General features: G+C 37.2%; 2 protein-coding genes across 5 annotated transcripts; one reads left to right on the top strand and one right to left on the bottom strand.

Moving 5' to 3' along the window:
• The first annotated feature begins 6,005 nt into the window (after window positions 1–6,005).
• On the top strand, window positions 6,006–12,457 carry LOC112192325 (aldehyde dehydrogenase family 2 member C4). Its single transcript, XM_024331987.2, has 9 exons — window positions 6,006–6,144; window positions 6,401–6,543; window positions 8,639–9,022; window positions 10,123–10,212; window positions 10,328–10,501; window positions 10,604–10,741; window positions 11,706–11,843; window positions 11,949–12,010; window positions 12,109–12,457. Exons 1-9 carry the CDS (start codon window positions 6,030–6,032, stop codon window positions 12,380–12,382), a joined length of 1,518 nt encoding a protein of 505 aa, XP_024187755.1. The 5' UTR covers window positions 6,006–6,029; the 3' UTR covers window positions 12,383–12,457.
• A 1,710-nt stretch (window positions 12,458–14,167) lies between these two features.
• On the bottom strand, window positions 14,168–17,469 carry LOC112194979 (centromere protein V-like). Of its 4 annotated transcripts, none has more exons than XM_040517294.1 (3): window positions 17,314–17,469; window positions 16,103–16,178; window positions 14,168–14,988 (listed from the first exon to the last, which is right to left on the bottom strand). In XM_040517294.1, exon 3 carries the CDS (start codon window positions 14,929–14,931, stop codon window positions 14,512–14,514), a length of 420 nt encoding a protein of 139 aa, XP_040373228.1. In that variant the 5' UTR covers window positions 14,932–14,988; window positions 16,103–16,178; window positions 17,314–17,469; the 3' UTR covers window positions 14,168–14,511. The 4 variants fall into 4 exon arrangements, with proteins under 4 accessions (XP_040373228.1, XP_040373230.1, XP_040373229.1 ...); XM_040517296.1 differs by having other exon boundaries at window positions 17,278–17,466; XM_040517295.1 differs by lacking the exon at window positions 16,103–16,178.
• Window positions 17,470–22,384: the final 4,915 nt, after the last annotated feature.

The raw sequence follows: 22,384 nt of genomic DNA, 5'->3' as shown, positions 1-22,384 counted from the left end.
TTTCGAAACAAACGTTATTTAGGGGGGGTCATTAAAATCGACTTTTTATACATATGGAATTTTAGAAAACTTCCTTCACGAAAGTTGTAGAGCTCATCGATATCAGTTCGTGCATATGTGGAACACAAGAATCGGAGTTCATACGAAGAAGTTATCGCTTTTGGAAAAGTTTCCATTTTGGGTATATATACCTAGCTATTTTTGGGAATTTCCGAAAATAGCTAGGGTTTCCAGTTTTGGCAGCCGCACAGTTTTCTCTCTCTCTCTCTCTCTCCCTCCCGAGCCCAAGCTGAAAACAGAGCAAGGAGTCTTCGGCTCTGTTATCCCTCCTCCGGCCACCAAACCACCTCCCACAGCTTCGTCTCGTCCTTTCGCAGCTGAAAGTGGCAGCCTTGCGCCGCCGCACAGCCTGTAGCGGCGGCGGGAGCACGTTTTCTGTTAGAGGCCGATTTGGGTTCCAATCTAGATTTCTCCTAGCTCCGGCCACCAAAATTCGAGTTTCTTGACTTGTTGAACTTGGCTCAAGCTCCTGATCACACTCCAAGAAGAACAGGACCCGAAACGATCAATTTCACGTTGAACGGAGGCTCATCAAAAAACTGGAAATATTCCGGCCAAACCGACTGACTGATTTCAGGTATTTTCGATATCTTTCCGTCGTTTTCTGACTTCATGCTAGTTATGAAAGTTGCTCAAAATGATGAAACGAAGGGGAGCAGCCTGGCCCCGACGCCATTGGCGATGGCCGGCTCCGGCTCTGCCACTAAATCCAGTGGCCTTTTCTGGCAGCCTCCGGGGGTCCCAAGGGCAGTTTCTGCCAATTTTTATGTTCTACATGTTGATACGATCATTTTGATGTATAGCATGTGAATTTTGGAGATCGTATGATTAAGTTATGAATTTTACAATTTCAATCGATTTCGATCTTTCGATTTGTGATCTGTGAAGATCGGACCATCTGTTAGACTTGTAGTTTGATATGATGATCGTAAGACTGTCCCGATGAATTTGTGTGGTCACGGGTGAAGATCCGACCGTTGGATCTTCATATAAGTGCGTTTTTGAATTGTACGCTAAGTTAATTATCGTATTTGGTTAGGTGATTGACGGTTTGAGTTGGCGGACAATTGTGAACCGTATTTTAAGCTGTTGAGAAGACGCAGCGAGATTGGAGATGATTAAATCTCACGTGGCTCATTTACGAACCGAATTTCATTATTTTCATTTAATTGCTATGTGTGAAAAATGGTTTTAAGAAAATGAGTTTTAAATATATAAAAAATGAATTTCACGGTTTTATGACGTGTGAACTATAGTTGGTATTAGTGGTCATCCCTGAGTGGATGATTATGATTACGTGTATATATATATATATATATATATATATATATCTCTCTCTCTACGTGATTTTATATGAAATGGTGTGACATTGAGGTGTGAAAGTGTGATAACTTGGGTTATGATATGTTATTGGTTTTGAGATTTTCCATGATATATTATGTTAAATGACATTGAATGAAAGAATAATGATGGTGATTGTTTTAGATTATTATTTAAAACACGTGATGGTTTTGGAATTACAATTTATATGGTAATTGGCTATTGGATTGTGAGAACGCGTATGTGAGAATAGTTATAACATTTGGGTCTGAGGGACCTTTAAATGTTCGATCTATGGATCACATGCCACTATAGGGAATGTGGTGATTATATCGTAAAGGTGAACCTAAGCCAAGGTGACACGTTACGATTCAGCTAGAGCTCTAGTTTGTCTACCATTGTGTGACATGAAAGCAGCGAGTTGGGTTACTCGTGATCATGAACACGAGTTGGAGAGTTGTCTGCCATTGTGTGACATGAAAGTAGCGAGTTGGGTTACTCGTGATCTTGAACACGGGTTGGAGAGTTGTCTGCCATTGTGTGACATGGAAGTAGGGAGTTGGGTTACTCGTGATCATGAACACGGGCTGGAGGTTATGAGGTGTCGAGTGGTGAGACTTTATTTGAAATGGTTTTGAAATTGATAATGAATGTTTGATTTGTGTTGAAAATGTTGTGATTAAGTTGTGTCTTTGTGGTTTGTTTAAATTTACTCATGAGCTTTGCAAAAAGCTTATCGGCTTTTGTGTTTGCAATTTTGGTACATTATTTAAACGGTGTAGCGGATAACCCTATAGGTCAGGAGTATCAGGGTGGAGATCGAGCGGAGTAGGACATCGGTGTTAAGTGCTGCCCTTAACCTATTTTGGTGTGTTGTAGACTCTTTCAGACTTAGCATTTTATTTATATTGGTTTGTAATAATAGACTCGAGAGATAGTTTGAATCAAGGTTTGTAATTTGTTTTATGGGATGTTAGTCTTAAAGAAAAAAATTCTGGACATTTGTTGGGTTTAGTTGTTATTCATGTTTCGGATTTTGAATTTGTTATTCAAAATTCAGGGCGTGACAGTAACATCCAATAGTCGATTTTGATATAAGTCTATTTCATCCACATATTTGCTCATGAAATGAATACTTTTCAATACAACTAATAAACAAGTTAAACCGCATTAGTAGACATGTATGGATTTTGTGATTTTAAAAAATTTGAAATTGAAAATAGATAAATTTGACATTAACCATCTATTCATAGCGTATTCATATATATTGTGTAAAGAAATTAACCCGATCTGCTATCATGTTGACATCAAACAAAGCAGTTTTTGTACGCTTTTATTTCCCTAAAGGGAGCTGAACCATGAGGAGATAACTTTTAGAATTTTTTTTTTTTTTTTTGAATAAAGGACTGGTGCGGGTACTCTCAAACCTTGATTAATAAAACTGTTGAATACAGGGGGGAGCATTAAGCCTAAACAGCTAATTAGAATAAGCATCTAGAGAACATCCTGAAATGAGACCATCTAGAAATTTTTACATTGGTTGATCTAGTTCATGCCCACGAGAGTGTGAGAGCTGACAGATCGAAAAAAGAAGTTGCGAATGAACGATTAAGAGCATATTTAGTTTTATGTGGTACTTAAGGTTTAGGGTTGACCTAGTAGATCAAGACCCAAACGACGACGAAAATCGCCGAAATTTTTACCATAAACATTTATTCTTATCATGATAACATCTAACGGTCGATTTTGGTAAAATCTATTTCCTCCACCTTGTTGCTTATAGAAGGTATGTTTTTAGCTTATGTCTAATTACAATAGTGTTTCTTATATTAGGAACCTAGATCTCTAGCGCCTCCGACGTAGTACCAATAGAGGATCTCTGCTACCTCTACATATTTGATTGTCTAATGGGTAGGTCTATTTGTATGTATCACTGTGGGTACTACCACTATCTTCTTATCTGCCTATGTCCTTAAATGGCAGCGGAAGGATATGTAATGACCTATTCTGGCTTTGATCAATAATATTATTGCCCCACGGGCCGATTAAAAAAAAAAGGCAGAGAAGGATTTTGTGCAATCCAAAAAATAAAAACTGAAAATTAATAAATTTGACACTACCCATCTATTTATTGCAATTTAATAGGTACTATATAAAAAAAATTAACCCGATCCGCCCTTATTTCGACATCAAACAAAGTGATCAAACATTTATACACTTATACTTCCCTAAGGGGAGCTGAACCACAAGAAGATAAATTTATGGAAATTTTTACATTGGTTGATATAGCTCATGCTCACGAGAGTGTGAGAGTTGACAGATCGAAAAAAGAAGGTGCGAATAAGCGGTTATGAACATATTAGTTTTATGTGGTATTTTAGGGTTTAGGGTTGACCTAGTAAATCGAGACCAAAACGATGACGAAAACTACTGAAATTTTGACCATTACCACTTCTTCTTATCATGATAACATCTAACAGTCGATTTTGATAAAATCTATTATTTCCTCCACCTTGTTGCTTATGGAAGGTATATTTTTTTATACAACTAATAAACAAGTTAGACCACCACTAGTAGGCATGTAAGGATTTTGTGCGATCCAAAAAATTGAAACTGGAAATCGATAAATTTGACATTACCCATCTATTTATAGTGTATTAATAGGTATTATATAAAAAAATAACCCGATCCGCTGCCATTTCGACATCAAACAAAGTGGTCAAACCCTTACACACTTATACTTCCCTAAGGGGAGCTAAACCATGAGGATATAAATTTTCGGAAATTTTTACATTTGTTGATATAGCTCATGCCCACTAGAGTGTGAGAGCTGACAGATAAAAAAAGAAGTTGCAAATGAGCTGTTATGGGCATATTAGTTTTATGTGGTATTTAGGGTTTATGGTTAATCTATTTGTTTTTATCATGATAACATCCAACCGTCGATTTTGATAAAATCTATTTCCTCCACGTAGCTTATAAAAGGTATATTTAGTGTAATTAAAAAAATCAAAATTAAAAATTGATAAATTTCACATTGCACATTTATTTAGTGCTTAATACTTGGTCCATGAAGAGTTTCGTCATCGATCAAAATAGTCAAAATTTTTCACAATTATAGCGACATTTATATAGAGGTATTAGGTATTTTAGTTATTGTAATGAAGCTGAAAATTTAAAGGAGTGAAGCCCCGCCTCCATCGCTAAAAGAAGACCGCCAAAATTGAAGAAGAGGCCGCCGAAGATTTAAACCAAAACTTAAAAATTTTCAATTTTCCCGTCTCACCAAAGCAGACACAACCAACATTCTCAAAAAAAAAAAAAGAAACAGACACAACCAAAGGCTGAGGTCGCAACTCGCAAGCTTAATTTCCCCTATCTTCTCCAAAACCGTTTCAACTTTCTGATTCAAAATTAGATATACTCGAACAGATGAGAGTCATAGAGAGAATATATATTAGACAGATGGGGTAGCCATGGATATCCTGGCGGACGAAACGGCGTCGTTGTCGTCTCCCCTAGACAGAAGGCTCAGACGTACGTAAGCTGAACCAAGAGTCTTGCAAAATTAGAGAATATATAATGGCGTTGATGACCTCTAGACAGAAGGCTCAGACGTACGTCGTTGTGTACTTGGTATTAGTAGAATCACGAACAGTTGACCAAAATGATGACCTCTACATCATTTCTTGCCTCAGATATTTAATTAGCGCACTCATTGCACACTGCCTGTAAAATATTTTTCTCAGGTTGGCCTTGATGATTGTTTGATTTTTTTTTTTCTGTCTTGCAAAAATGTGATTATATAATACTACGATCCACAATCAAGTGTTTGATCGCTCATGAGAAGTATTTCGAGATGGCTTTTTGTGTAGCAATCAACAGCAAAGGAATGAGTCAAGGAGCTCTCACCAAAGTTGTGGCCACAAGGGATGAGAATATGTTATAATTGATGTTTCATGGTTTCTTCTCACATTTACAATTAGTTTGATTGATTCGAGAATTGGTACAAAACTCAGGTGAAACAGATAAGCATATATTCTCACATTTTGCTTATCTATCTATATTCCTGAGAAGGGCCCTTACTGTTGAATTGCAAGTGAAAAAAATCCACGAGAATGTGAAACTAAATGAGATTGCAGGGAATCAAAAATAAAGAGGGGAAATTTTGAAGATGGTTTGGTTAACCCACGCCATAACCAAAGCTTTTCATTCAATTTGTATACGAAAGTTTTTGCTTCATTAAGTTAAAGATACCTTCCTTCAAATTACCGGCGGTGCCTTCTTCAATAATTCGGCGAGAAGGAGGTCAGCTCCTGGACCAGCGACTGCAAGATTTGTTTTGTTAGGTCATATTTCTGCTCGTTTTGTTTCGTTTTGGTTCTGGTAAATTTTAGTTTGACTACATTTCACCTTTTTTGGTCTTGTTGATCTCAAAAAAATTGACTAACCTCATAAGCACTAACGGCATCCTTATCAGCACGTGCCCGTGTAGTTCCACTGCCATGCGCGCAGCTGCACTAGCTTTTTATTAAAAATAAAAAATAAAACAGTTAACCTTTTGCCTTTTGCCCTCTCTATATATACAGATTCATGCTACACGAAACCAAGCAAGAACAAGCCTCTTGACAAAGAAACAGAGATCGATAATGGGTGGCCAAAGTGAGGGAAGCTCTACATGTTCCGAGGAGTCTTTTGTGAAGATGCCAACGATAAAGTTCACCAAGCTCTTCATCAATGGAGAATTCATCGATTCCGTTTCAGGTATGGACGTTCTCCCTTGATTATTAACATGTCTCACAAGTCATCACAAGCTACTGCCAGCTAGCTAGCTTGCTGATGATGTTTAGTTTCTATATCGTTCAGAGATCCAAACTCTTTCTCAAACATTTATTTTAGCTACGAATTCTTGACTTATGCATGTCATCTTTTTACGTGTCATCATCTAAGATTTCCGAAAGGACAACGTACACTTCATCTATGCATTCTGATTTATATATTGATGTTTTCCTTTTGCAAGGAAAAACATTCGAGACGATAGATCCAAGAACAGGGGAGGTGATAACCAGAGTGGCAGAAGGAGATAAGGAAGACGTGGATTTGGCCGTGAAAGCTGCACGCGCCGCCTTTGACCATGGCCCCTGGCCTCGCTTACCCGGCGCTGTACTTAATATATTTCTTACTCCACTTTGTTCTTCGGTCTTACAGTTCAGTCCTTAATTTGTCATGGTCTGATGACTCCGATTCTCATAAAAGTTTGATCGGCCATTTTTTTTTTTTGGGACATTTCATTACACCTATTAGATTAAATCCATTCATGATTTTTTTTAATATACACCCAAATCTGTTGATTAAGTTGATTACATAAATAAATTCTCATTAATTGACATAGAAAATAAAACATGCTTTTGTCAAAAATGACTGAATATGCCACAAGCTCTAAATAAATACATTTGATGAACTAAACCCTTGATTGAAGCTCTCGTGTCGACCTCTATTAAGCTTGAACATTTCTTTTATTTAAGCCCTACCTACATATACATATTTAGTAGGTACATTAGACATGTATTACTTGAGAGAATGTAAAAGGGCAAATTAGACATATATGAAAATAAGAAAAAATATTGATTATAGGCATATGCTCTATACGGAAGGTTTATTAATGTGACTTGGGTGTAAATTAAAAGAAAAATATGTACGACTTTTCTCTAATAGAAGGTTAATTTTCGCGGTTTAATTCATGATATCTAACTTTATCTTTTTATTTTCTACAATGTTTTCTTGAATTTTGACTATCCTGATTGCATGTGTTAGTATTATTTCGAAGACAAAATGAACCACTCTATAAAGAGATTACTGAGCTAGCTAGGTGGTCTAGCTTCTTCGTTTTCATCTTCGTCCATCTTATTGATTGCTTCTCTTGGATGAGATTATCTTCTGGTCCCTATTATTGTTTTCATCGATCTTATTAATTGCTTCTCTTGGATGAGATTGTCTTCTGGTCCCTATTATTTCGATTAGTCAACTAATAATATGAATCATTATGACAGTGATTGACCATTGGCAGTCGGTCCAACCGATAGTGCTTTTAGCAGCCAGTCATTTTTAAGCCGGACGCAGCTGGCCCCAGTCATTTTTTTTATTTTGTTTGATTTGCTTCAAAGTTTTTACACAATGGAACTGTTTCAGCAAGGCTGCCCCCATTGAAAAGCAATAGAAGTCTCCACTCTAGAGCAATACAAGATCTTTTACATGTATTATTAGTAAAAAACTGTGTCGCTGGCCCACAAACATAAAAGAAATGGGTAAAAAAATCTTTCTTGTTTTTATAGATGTATTGTTAATGCATGTGCTTTGCGAGTTGTTGATTGTCATTTCTTCTTCTTGTTTTCTCTGGTATATAATTAGAGTTGTATTGGTTGATAATTGTTATGTTTTGCTCAGAAATACATTTTTGATTTCCTTCTTTCTTTCTTACAGAAAAATTTATGAATTAGAATTTTTTTTTCCCTTCCTGTGAAGTTGTGAAAGTATTAATAGCAAATATTAACCTAGCTCCTTCGTTGAGGTTCATTCTGTTTCTTTCAAAAAAATTTCGCCCCCATATAAATATAATCCTGCATCCGCCACTGGCTAGCATTATGATGATAAACATGGTACATATTAAACGCATAGCAGCCTTGATTAATCGTGACTAAAGCTAGTACTGAAGTTGACTTATCAAGTTTGCTTCCATTTTTTCATTCTATATATCGACAATGTTCCAATAATAAACGAGGTCCCAAAAAACAAATAATAGATGAGGTTCATAGTGTGAAAATTTCAAAGTAAGACTTTCTATTTTTAATTAGTTGCTTGTGTCATACGTAGTATGCACAACTACGTTCATTAGTTTAGAAAAGAAACCGTTCAATTTCAAGCTATGTATCTTATATTCCTATATTTAGCAGACCAAATAAAATCTTATCTCGTTTGTTTTATAATTTGGTACAGACCATTGTTCTTCTGGTCAACTATATGATTTTTTTTCATTTTACCATTGACGAGTCCTTGATAACTTCTCTAGTCCTTGCCTGGACGACAACTAAATTAGTGAATGAAAATCATGGTTATAATGACCGAGTACCATAGCGAAAAATTGTCATCTAATTATTAATTAAGTTAGCTTTTACATTTAGTAAACTTCGAATTAATTACTTTACTTTAGCGTGAATATTTAAGAGTCTGAAATCGATGTAATGCCTTGAATTTTGTTCAGGAGAGGGGAGCGATTATGTTGAAGTTTGCAGACTTGATTGATGAACACACCGAAGAACTGGCCAAGTTGGATACAGTTGATGCTGGGAAGTTGTTCAGTTGTGGCAAAGCCGTAGACATACCTCAGGTAGCACAAACTCTACGTTACTATGCTGGTGCAGCTGATAAAATTCACGGAGAGGTGCTCAAAATGTCGCGCGAGCTTCAAGCTTATACATTACTTGAACCCATTGGAGTTGTCGGACACATCATTCCATGGAATTTTCCCAGCACCGTGTTATTTGCTAAGATTGCTCCTTCCTTTGCAGCTGGTTGCACAATGGTTGTCAAACCTGCTGAGCAATCACCTCTTTCGGCTCTGTATTATGCTCATCTAGCTAAGTTGGTAAACTTGGAAAATCCTTTTCACAGTTGCTTAAAATGTTATATGTGTTGACCAGAAAGTTGATATGTTATGTTATGCAGCCTATGGACATGTTGCGTTGTCATTCTGACAATTTTGATCATTGATTACGTGAAATCTCCATTTGAATGTACTGCATAGCACGCAGTGGCGGAGCCAGGAATTTAAGTTTATTGGGGCACAAAAAAAATATAAATATAAAAACATACAAAATCTTTAAATGTAATTTCTATCTATTACAATGGTAATTGTCCTCGACTAGATTTCATATTACATTAGGATGACATCTTGAAATTGGAGGATGATTTCCAGGATTAGAAGGATATTTTTCATTAACGTTGGGACAAGGCTTTTCAGAATTACTATCATTTTTCTTTATTTTTTTTACGGGAGATGACTCCAATGAGGTATTTATACTCGACGACTCCTCTGCACCAAGATTTTCTTTTCTTTTAAAGTATCTTAACATATTTGAATGAAGAATAGAGAAGTAGTGGGAACTAAAAGAAATGACTACATCAATACTCTTCACAAAAGAATTGATTGAGACTTGATGAGATATATTTATATATATATATATATATTGATGTAATAGAATATTTTGTTAATTGTTTTTCTATTGGACTTGAAAATCTGAAAGTAATAAAGAAATAGAAATCATTAAACGTAAAAGGATATAGGAAAGAAAAATATTATATGATTCATATAAAAAAAATATTATATGATATTAATAGAAGGTCAAACATGGGACGGGTAAAGCCCATAAAAAAAATAATTAAAAAATAAAAAAAGGAGCACGTGAAGATGATTGAAAGAGTACATTCATCAGGTTGAGAAAATAATATAAAAATATATAGTATAAACCTGATATTAATATTAATATGTATATGTGTTATATATATATATATATATATAATATTAGTTTTTTTTTTCTGAAAAGCTGAGTGGGGCACAGGACCCAGTGGGCCCCTGCCTCCCTCCGCCCCTGATAGCACGCATATTTAAGAGGGGAATTAGCTTTTATGTATATGTACAGTAGTATTGCTAGTGGAGATTTGGCTGATTGTGAGTTATTTATGAAGGCTGGTGTTCCTGATGGAGTGCTCAATGTCATCACTGGGTATGGAGAGACTGCTGGTGCTGCCATCACCCATCATATGGACATTGACAAAGTAAATTCTAGCCCGCTCTTTTCCTAGAAGCTTTGGTCATTAAACTTTCAGCAGGATAGTTTAATAGCTTACCTGTGATACAAACCGATACTTGGTTAATTTTGTAACATTTTAGGTCAGTTTTACTGGTTCCTCAGAGGTTGGCCGTGAAGTAATGCAGGCTGCAGCAAAGAGTAATTTAAAAGAAGTTTCACTTGAACTAGGGGGCAAGTCACCCCTATTGATTTTTGATGATGCTGATGTAGACATGGCTGCTGACCTTGCTCTCCTGGGGATTCTCTTCAACAAAGTCAGATTTTGTGATTTCTAATTTTCATAATTTTTAAACTCAGGAGTTTCGTTGATAGCTCTATATGTAGCAGGGCTAACTTTGGGTCGTTCACATTTTTAGGGAGAAATTTGCATGGCAAGTTCTCGTGTTTTTGTTCAAGAAGGGATTTATGATGAACTTGTCAAGAAGTTGACAGAGAAGGCAAAAGATTGGGTTGTTGGAGATCCTTTTGATCCTAATGTTCGTCAAGGACCCCAGGTAACACAAGCGCAATTGAAACTAGTAAATGATGTTGATCATACTGCCTTGTAGATTTTTTCTCGATATATATATATAGTCCGTCTCAGGTGCGGACGTCCGTACCGAGCGGACGGTACGGATTTCCTGTTTTCGACCACTTTCCGGCCACATTTTTACATCTTAACCGTTCAGTTTTTAGGTCCCAGTGTATAGATCACCTCTGCAAAATTTCAGCCAATTTGGTGATCGTTAAGGCATCCAAAACTGCAATTTACCATTACAAATACGAACGGTTCCGATTCGACAGATTCGGTCCGTTCGTGTAAAATGCAGTTTTGGATGCCTTAACAATCACGAAATTGGCTGAAATTTTGTAGAGATGATCTATACACTAGGACCTAAAAACGGAACGGTTAAGATGTAAAAATGTGGCCGGAAAGTGGTCAAAAACAGGAAATCAGTATCGAATTTTCAGTACGGACGTCCGCACCTGAGAAAATTCATATATATATATATATATATAGCCATTGACAAGCCAGATTTGATTTATCGACTATATGTACAATCATAGCAAATTCATAAAGTTATAAAGATGACATAATGGAAAATTCTATAATACATACCCGTATCTCATACACACATTTATAAATGTGACAACAAATTTGTTGTCAGAGTGGTAATGTTGAGTTTTATTTTGTGTAATCTTAGTTCTAATAATGGTAATTACACCTACTATGACATTGTTACAGGCTTTTGAACAAATTCGTTGTCAATATTGTAATTTTTGTTTAACTATATGTAAATAGTGTAAATGAATATGGTAACTAGCTTGTTCTCAATGTTGTAATTTTGATCCAAATAATTGTAATTTTTGTTCAAATAGATGTAAAATGAGTGTATGATAAACATCACAGTACCATAGCTTGTCTCTGATATAATATAATCTATAATTTTGGATCCATGACATTCACTAAAATTACAGGTAGATAAAACGCAGTATGAGAAAATCTTGACCTACATTGAGCATGGCAAAAGACAAGGAGCAACTTTGTTAATAGGGGGCAAGCCTGTGGGGAAGAAGGGTTATTTCATTGAGCCAACAGTATTCACTGATGTCAAGGTATACTTTCATGTTTCGTCTTCAGATAAAAAATTTGATATGGTTAATGTTAATTTTGTTGAATCTTGCATGTTCATTTCATTAATGTTATAACAACTTCCTCAGGATGACATGCTTATAGCGACGGATGAAATATTCGGACCTGTCATGTCGCTAATGAAGTTCAAGTAAGGACAACCGTGATTCCTATTCTTCCATTTAGCTCTTTTGATCGATAATCACAAAATAGATATAAGTTTGCTTACAACTACGAGCAATTTTGCAGGACAATTGAGGAGGGAATAGAGAGAGCCAACAAAACCAAATATGGCCTAGCAGCCGGCATTGTAACCAAGAACATCGATGTGGCCAACACCGTCTCAAGATCTATCCGTGCGGGCACTATATGGATCAACTGCTACTTCGCCTTAAGCATCGATGTCCCTTTTGGAGGATACAAGATGAGCGGCTTTGGAAAAGACTATGGTATGCAGGGCCTCCACAAGTATCTGCATACTAAATCTGTGGTCACTCCCATTTATAACTCTCCCTGGCTCTGAATCCAATACCAAAATAATGTTAGCAGCACTGCAAGTGCAGAATAAATTATTGAGTTGAAGTTGTTTAATTATTGATGTGGGAAATGTCAAAAATATTGTATATCTATATCATCTATTTGCATGTGTTTCCTCTGTTGTTGTTGTTGCAATATACAAGAAGTCTCTGTTTGATTTAAAATCTGCAAATGAAACGCTACAACTGGTAATTTCTAATACAACCACTATTCATGATCAGTTGAAGAGAATGACAAATGTTCGCAATTGCATCTGTCACAAAATTTGCTTCACGTAGAACATATCGGAAACAAACTTGCACGAACTTGGACGCCATCCAATGAATATCATCTACCAGCACGGCAGCACCTTAATGCGCCAAGGAATACTAATATTTCCTTTAATACTGTCAATTAAGACTTTTGCGTCACTCTCAACTTGGATATGAGAGTAAGACACCATGCTTGTCTAACATCATAATTATGCTATGATAATGTTGTTAATTCCCATTAAAGACAATCAATCTTCTCCATTGAATAACCAATAATTTGGCTATAACGTTCTGCATCAGTTTTGATATTGTTATTACCCCCCAATAATCATATTATTGCCTCCTAAAAATCACATTATTGCCGTCCAGTGAATTGTATGAACTCCCAAAACCAAAATGAATACACTTACAAGCACAATTGATCAATTTATAATCATATTATTGTCTTCCAATAATCATATTATTGCCTCCCAATAATCATATTATTACCTCCGAATAATCATATTATTACCCTCTAATAATCATATTATTGCCCTCAAGTGAACCAAAATGAATACATTACAGATACAAAAAAAAAAAATTCCTCCTCACCTGCAGCAACCTGCAGCAGCCTGCATCCCAGCCTTGCCGCCTGTGGGCACAGCAGCATCCCACCCCCCCTCCACCCACTGCTGCTGCAATAGAATTTCAGAGAATTTGGGAGAAAAGGAAAAAGGTTATTAGCCTAGCCATGCTACAAGGCTACAACCCAGCCAAACTGAGGCCCAAGGTCTAAAACACATCCCTTCCCCTCTTCCTTCAGACTGATCAGATTAGAGCCACCAGAGACTGGTCCTTTGGTTCTCCGTCAATCCTCCGGTGGCCAGCCTCGGCTCTCCACCATTTCTTGTGGCCTGGAGAAAAGCCCTTGACCCGACCTGAAACACAAAAAGTCCTTGCAACTCCTCTACACCCCAACTGCAAATCAGGACCTCCGCCGCAGATCCGCCATCGACCGCTTTCGAGAAGCACAGATCTTTAAGCAGACACTGGAAGCCCCGTCGGATGACGCGACTACCGCGAACCAATCTAACACCATGATTTTCGTTCGTTGGCTGCGAACTTGCATTCCCTAGACCAAGCTTCGGCAGGGCTTCAGTTAGAAGGCAGCGAGGTGACGACGCAGGCGCAGGAGCGGTGAGAGTTGCGATCTGTAGCGTCCCCCTCCCTGCCCCGGCGATTAAGCGTCGACACGATCCGGTGCATCATTGATGCCTGAGTGAACAAGGACGGGGGAGCGAGAGAGAGAGAGAGAGAGAGAGAGAGAGAGATGTAATTTATTGATTAAAATAGGGGTAAAACTGTCAATGGATGTTAGATCGTGTAAATGGAGTTAAAAAACTCTTAGTAGAGTAAGTGGGCAATTTTTAGATTAAAATTGGGTAAGTGGTCACAGCCCCTTTTTTTTTATTATTATTTCAGTGCAGAGGATTACAATTTGCTTCAAAAACCGTGAGCTGAGTCAATGATCTGGGAAACAGTAATTTTGTAAAGAACCAACTCTAGTGGTTGAGAGCATTTGACCACTAATTACCAAAGAAAAATACAGATTAACAGTATCCAGAGCTTCTGCATTGTCACCGCTGCAATGCCAAAGGCAGAGTAACAAAAACAAATAGAACAAAACGAAACAAGAGGAAAAGCACTACTGTTACATAGGAATCATCATACATTCCGGATGAAGATTATTAATTTCTCAAAGGCCAAGACAATGATGTACTTCAACCTCCAAACTCCAAGCAATATATACAAGTTTTATGCATATTTGCTGGCAATATTATTTGTTGAAATGAAAAGATTTCAACATATATCATTCTTCAGCCCTCTAGTTTCCAGAGTCCACCTTTGACTGCGAAGCAATGTTCGACTGGTTGTAGGAGTTTTCCCAATTTTGGCCATCAAAATAGTTGACCTCAACATAGGTTAGTGTTCCAGGATCAACACACCTATATGTGATGGCAACCCCATCAGGGTTTGAGCGTGGATAAAAAAACGAAGTTATCCCACAGACCTTACAGAAAGTATGCTTTGCCGTGTGAGACCCAAAGCTATAAGTTGTGAGAAACTGTTCAGAATTACCCAAGAGTTCAAATCTTTCAGAAGGGACAATGAAATGTGTGTTACCCCTCATAGAGCAATTCGAACAGTTGCAACTCCAAGCCACAACCTTAGTAGGCGCTTGCACTCGCCATCTTACATTCTTGCAGTGGCACCCACCATCATGTACTGTCATCTCAGACTCCATGCTTATGATTATAATTCTTCAACTGTGCTAATGCACACAGTATGCAGTTTGCTTCCCCTGCGAATAAATAAGCAGCATAGCATAAGACTTTGCTTTGAATGGAATCTGGATCTGTATTTGCAATTTCCTTAGTATCCTCCATTTCCATTCAGAAACAGAAGACTGTTGATACTGAATACATAAAAGTAATAAAATGGATCCATAACAGATAAACAAAACACAATACTACACCTTTCTAGCCAATGGAGATAATATACATGCTTTGAGGCAATAGTACCTATAGATAGCTGTAATACTTTGAGATATAATATTTCTATGACAGACCACAGGAAGGTAAACAAATTACCCTATTCTTCACTTAGTAAATGAGTAATTCGAAATATGCATAGTTGCATACAAAAAGAAATATATCCAAAAACCTTGGCGCAGAGATTATAGAATACAAAGATCTGCACTATTACTATTGAAAACTAACCGTACTACAAGTTTCTCTAAATGAGGTCACTCAAATTGTGAAAGCCTGGGTCCAGGATGAATGTATGTATCTAACATCCAATCAAGAAACTTCTATAGACAACAAGAACAGGACACATGGTTCTTATTTTATTCCTTCAGCATGGTGGAGAAGAAATTCTACATGAAAGGTACAACAGGAAATCCAACTTATAAAACAATTACTTTGCATATATAAGATGCAGTGTTCATACCTAAGAACTCAGCTACAAGCAAGAGTTCAAACTAATTAGTTGACAGCATAACGAGGATATGGTAAATCCTACTCTGAACTTGTAATGGGTTTGAAGAAAACAATCATTACAAAGTTACAGCTCCCATGACTACTCCTACGATGCCCAAACTGTCTTATACCGGAAGAAAAATTGTAAAGAATAATTTCCAGACCTGTATGGCTAAAGAACAGCTTCCCAGAACTGAACCATTTCCCACAAATAATCCAACCCTTCCCCCCTTGTGTCCTCATTCTCTCCACTCTTCTTCTTTTCTCATTAAGGAATTAGAGGAAAAATAATTGGAGCATCATTGCAAATTGAAATCAGTGGCCAGAATTTAGCAAACAAAAAAAAATAAAAAAAATAAAAAAAGGCTACAAATTTTCAATGAACCACAAATTTAGTAAGGAAAAACAAACGGGCCAAACTAAGCTTTACTTTACCTTCTCACCACAAATTTTCAATGAACTAGTTGTTCGTCCCTGACCTGAGATGAACAAGCAGCAGTTCGTCCCTGACCTGAGATGAACAAGCAGCAGTGACTTTGTCATAGGAAATGGGGTAGGGGCTGGAAAGTGATCTAGCTTCCTAGGTGTGCAGGACGATATTGTAGTTTAACTATCCAAACTCTAGCAACACTAGTGATTTTTATGGAGATCACTTGATAATAAAATGAAAACAAAACCACCTCCAAGGAAAGATGAATATCAAGGGAACATCTTATGTCCATCAATACTGACTGTTATAATGTAGCTAAAAAAAGAAGTAAATATCTACTTACCATGCTTTCCAATAATGATTTCTCCTAATGTCAGGTCCAAAAAAGAAACAAGGCAAATGGAGGGGAACGCATTAAAAATGAGCTTAAAACCATCAAACCACAATTGTACCATACGTGTATTAAAGATATAATATTTTGGTAGAAGTTTAAGAACATGACAATTATTCTGTGTGGACAAGGCTCTGTGTGCTTATATCTAAGAATTTAGCTGCGAGACTTAAACTAATTATGTTGACAGAGGATATGATGAAATCTACTCTGGAGGCTGGACTTCTACTGGGTTTGACTAAACAGAAGAAAACTAGCATTACAAAAATACATCTCCCAGGACAATTCCTAACATGCTTAATTATGTCAATTAATCATTATTCGGTTATTCATGCACATGTACATTTTAAAAAGTTGGAATTTCTTCTTTGTAGTTGGTAACTTTTAATGCTAGTCTAAAGGGAGATTATCTGGTCATGTATATAAATACATATAAGTGCTTGAAGGCATATGAACTGATGAGAACCATTTGCTAAGAGAAAATTTCTAGTCTCCAATTCGAAGGTTATGGAACCTTTGATAATCTATATAGTGTTGAGAAAGCTCAACTCGAAGGTTTATCCTGAACCAAAATTCTTCCTAAAATCTCACTACTCCCAACACTTTTCTTCTTTGATAAGGCACAGAGGAAAACTTAAAAAGGAAATGCACAAGGCATCCAATCAGAACAAGTCCAAGACAGAAAAGTAAAGCAAAGAAGAAACCCCAAGCAAAAGAAGTTAACTAAGAACTAACTGCATTTGGAGCTAAAAAGCAAATCACACACACAAGGCAAATAAATAGAATTACCCAGATACGAATCTGAAATTGGAATTGAAAGATTACCAAAGTGAGAGATTGCGAGATGAAGATGAACTCCCCCAACTCCACTTTCTTCTTTCCGTTTTCCTTTTTGACCCCCCAACTCCACTTCCTACTCATCTCGGAAATTATGCCTTCCAAGTTCCAAAGTGCGACACGGATCTTCTCGCAACATTATAATATGTGGTGGTCTTTTTGAAGCCCAAAACTGCTGCCAATCAAATTAAAAACGACAAGTTCAGAATCATTTGGTCTATTTTTTTTTTCCCATGAGGTTGATTCATAAAAAAAATTAATTATTACATTACATACGAGTTATTTATTTAATAAAGAAAATTAAAACCGACAAAAAATTGTCGAAATCTAATCAAACCGACACTTGCAGTGTGGGTTTCGGTTTATGTTTATGATAAACTAATAAAAACCGAATCGAATTGATATATTTATATTTGTATTATAGGAGATTAATTCCTGAGAAATTTTATATAACTACTTAATAAATATAAAAAAAGATAAGATTCCTCTTTTCCTTTGAGAAACCCTAAAACCCTAAGTCTGGTTTTTTCCGCTTGAGTATTCGATCTCCTCCGGTGGCGCCACGATCGGTGCTGGCCTCCGGCCTCGCTGTCATCTTGGGGTTTGCTGCCGGACGGGTATTCGATCCGATTCAGTTTGAGGATCGTTGATGGGTGGTTGCGCTCCGGATGGTTTCTAAAATACTTGGGCTTGTGTTTTCTAGCTGCATCTCAACTGGCGATGTGGTTGTGCTGATCAAGACTGGTGGGATTCCAGACGACGTGAGCTGTGGCGGTGTGGGGCGCGGCGGTTTGGGTCGAAGCGGTGAGTGGTAGTGGAGGCGTAGATAGGAGCGGCATAGGTAGTGGCAGCGCGGATCGAGCAGTGCGGCTGGGCTTGTGGCGTACGACATGTCGTCAGGAGCACTGGGCTTATGGCGTATGGCATGTTGTCGTGGATGATGGGTTGGGGCCAAGCCAGCTTGATGGACTCTGGAGTTGGACTATTTCTTTGGATGCTCTTGGGCCTACTATTTTGGGCTGGGGTTTTTGCCCTAGGTCTTTGCTATGTTTTAGCTTGTCTTTTACAATAAATTTCTTATATCCGCTATCTCTACGTATTTGAATGTATAATGAGTAGGACTATATGTATGTACCACTTGTTGGTACTACCACTAGCTTCTTGTTTGTCTATGCCCTTAAATGACAGCAAAATGGTATGTAACGGCATATTCTGACTTGTGATGAATATACTATTTCTTTAACTAAAAAAAAAAAAACTATTTAATAAACATCCCAATTATTTTGCAGGTAGGTTAAATGACCAAAATAGACATTTATTTATGTGATAATATCACAAATGGTCACTCAACTTTTACATGTTTGACACTTTGGCCACTCATTTTTAAATATATCACTTTGGTCACTCAACTTTAACTCTGTTATTCACTGTAGTCATTCTGTTAATTTTTTTCATTAAAAAAAAAACTTTATTTGCGACCATATCAATGATATTTTCATTAGACTAATTGTGAAAAATTGAGAAGTCTGAATTGAAATGATTGGGTGAAGTGATTAAAGTGAGACAAAATGCCCATTCGGTGACTAAAATGATTCACAGAATAATTGTTGAGTGACCAAAGTGATATATTTGAAAATTAAGTGACTAAAGTGTTGAATAATTCATAGTTGAGTGATCATTTGTGAAATTCTCCCCTTATTTATTAGAAGAATAAAAAAAATTTGAAATGGGCATTTGGTCTCTTCTTCTAAATGACTAAATCTTAAACGCTACGAAACATCTTTTCTTCTCTACACTTCATCTTAATTTCAACGATTGACATGAATTCTCAGGATGTTGATCAACAATCTTCAATTGAGATGTGTGTTCTTCATGTTGTTTCTCATTCTCATGTTGTTGTGTTGTAGTTGGAACATTGAGCTATAAATGAATTTTAAAAATATAATATACATACTTTTAGAGAAATTGTTTGTAACAAAATAGAAGATTTCTTAGTTCAATGCTATTTTTTGTCTTAATTATCATTGGTTAGTCCATTTCTTAATTCAATACATACACGTGTATAGAATGAGATTAACATATTAGGCACATTAGGCAAAGTGATCATCTTCTTAAATATAGGTCATCATAGTTTGTTAATATTTGGATTTGAATTCCTAAATGATCTTTGAATGGAATCTGCGTGAAGAAAATATTTGGTTATTATATCAAATAATTAATACTATTAAATACTAAATAATTTCATATAGTCAAAAAAATACTACGATCATTAATGGGAGATTAATTAAGAGTATTTTAGATATTTTGAGTTGTGTATTTTGTAAAATATTAGAATGAAAAATTAAATGTTTGGTGTATTGAGTATGACATGTGTATTAATTAGTTAGGCGTATGCATTTAACACAAATGAATGATACTTTGTTTTTTATTTTTTTGAATCAAGGCAAAAAGCCATTATATTGATCACAAACCAGAATGACCATTACATACCCTTCCGCTACCAATTAGGGGTAGGCAAGAAGTTGTGCTAGTATCCACAGTGGTACGTAGAAAGTAGGGCACTCATTTGACTTTAAATACATTCGAAATAGCATGAATCTTCCTTCGGTACTACTCCAAAAGATTCGCTAGAAGCACAAAAAAGTGCATGGGTCCCTAAAAAAGACTTAGGGGATTATTGGAAGTAAACAAAGCTACTAACATAATGCAAGCCTAAAACAACCAGGCCCAATTTATACAGGCCCAAAAAGGAACAGCCCAAGGACACCATCACCCAAGCCCTAGCAAACCAGCCTAAGACGTCATCTACTGAACGTGCCGCCGCCCCGCACCATCCCTTCCGGCGCCGTCGTCACCGCTGCCACCCGAAGCCCCTTCACTCCAATGTCGACCACCTCGTGAAACTCCAAAACGCCTGAAAACTGAGCAAACCGAGACCACTCCCTAAGATTGCCCGAGGTACCAGACCACTACAGTTCACTGAGAGCCTCCATCACCGTCACCGATCCCCGATTCACAGCAACAATCAACCCATAGAACGAAGATGCCATACTGCACCGCCATGAATGCAGAGATGCCGCCCCAGACCGTCGACGAGACAAAAGCTGCCAGAACTGCGAGCACACCATCCAAAAACCGCTACCTTGGAGCCCACCTTTAGATTACCCGTCCGGCAGCCGCACAAAGAAGCCTGCAGAGCACAGAGGCCCGCTCGACATCATGCGCCACCGGACGAGTGCGAAATTACAGAAGGAGACAGTCACAGAACGAGGGAATCAAGGAAATCAAGGGGACGAGGGAATCATAGTTGTAGACTTATTTACAAATATATTGTAGTAATTGTTTAAGGAAAAGTACAATATGTGTCTTCGTCAAAGAAACTGACGAAATAGGGAATTAAGGAATTGCAATCACATCACAATCAACATTTACTATTATTATTGTAATTTATGTTAATCGATGTTTTCATTGTAATTCTATGATTTCTATCCCTATATAAAGGAGCTATAAAATGAAATGAGTAGACCGATTCCAATTTACTTTCACACGTTATCAGCACGCTCAGAGTTAGGGCTGTCAATTCCGACACGACTCGAAACCCGCACGAAATAAACAACCCGCACGATTAAAAAGCGGGTCGGCCATGGGTCAACCCGCCAACACGAAGTGAACCCGTATAACCCGATTATGCTATACTTCTTCTTGAAATATTAGACGTTGGGAGTATTTGATCATAAGATTAGACAATTTGAAATATTTTACTTCATAATTATTGGCTTTCATTATTTATGAATTATATATAATTATTTATATTCTTCGCCTTGTGGAGTTTTTAGTGAATTTAATCAATTTATGCATTTTTTTAGTTAAATGGGTCGCATTATTAACCCTTAAATAGATCATTTTATCAAATAAGACACAACCTATTTATTAAATGGGTTAAGCGGTTGGAAACGGGTAACCCGTTTAATATATAGGTTGGGTTTAAGTTTAAATTTTTGACACGATTATTAAATGAGTTGGGTTTGGGTTTGTATCTTGCGATATGACAGATACCTTAACCCGACACGACCCCATTGATAGCCCTACTCAGAGCTAATAGCCAAGAGAAAAAGAAAATAACCCCTAGCTTAAAAAAAAAAGAAAAAAAAAACCTCAAAACCTAGAAGAAAAAAAAACTTTTTCTTCTTATCTGGCGCCCCCCTAAAAAAAAAATTTTTTTTTAAAAACTTTTTCTCCCCTGCCGCCAGCCCCAACCTCGCCTAGCCCAACACAGCCCACCCGCCTCGCGCTTCCTCCCTCTGCTCGCTACCTAGCTGCCCAGCCTGCCTCACGCCTAGCAGACCTGCAGCGTTGCCCAGCCAGCCCAGACGGGCCTCATCAAGCACTTGGCAGCCTCTAGCCTCTAGCCCACTGCCCAGTTCGGAGCCTCACCTGCTTCCCTTCACCGATACTTGCGTCACCAGCCCAGTCGCTCGCCTCCACCCACCTGCAGAGCCCACGCGCCAGCAGCCACTGCCCCGATATCAACTGGGGTGGTCTGCAAACTAGAAGAAAAAGAAAAAAAAGAGAGACACAAACTAGAAGGAAGAAGAAGAGGAAAAAAAAAGGGTGGGTGCGTGACCCGGCCTAGAAAAGAAAAAGGGCGGCCCAAAAAAAAAAAGGAAAAGAAGAAAAAAAAAGAAACAGGCCCTGCGGCCCAGAGAAAAAAAAAGGGGGACCCAACCCAAAAAAAAATAAATAAATAAAGAGCCAAAAAAAAGGGAAAAAAAAAACAAAGCCCACTGCTGAAAAGAGAGAGGAAGCAGTCTAGTTTTTCTCAAGCTCAAAAACATCTCTACGCACTCCTACATCAACACGTGCGTGCACTAGGATCGTTTTGTTTTTCCCAAAACCAAGTATGTTCTCTTATTTACTTATTTTCATACTCCGTTATATTTAATTATTTATCATTAGAATTTTTGAGCATGTTTGGTTAGATAATATTAATCTTTTTAAGCATGCCTTGTTATTTTAATTTATGTCATCTTTAAGCATGATTTATATATTTTATTGTTTA

The sequence above is a fragment of the Rosa chinensis genome, chromosome 3 (assembly GCF_002994745.2).
Source record: "Rosa chinensis cultivar Old Blush chromosome 3, RchiOBHm-V2, whole genome shotgun sequence".
Classification (NCBI taxonomy): Eukaryota; Viridiplantae; Streptophyta; class Magnoliopsida; order Rosales; family Rosaceae; genus Rosa; species Rosa chinensis.
Note: the sequence above shows the minus strand (reverse complement) of the source record. Positions and strands in the feature narration are given on the sequence as shown.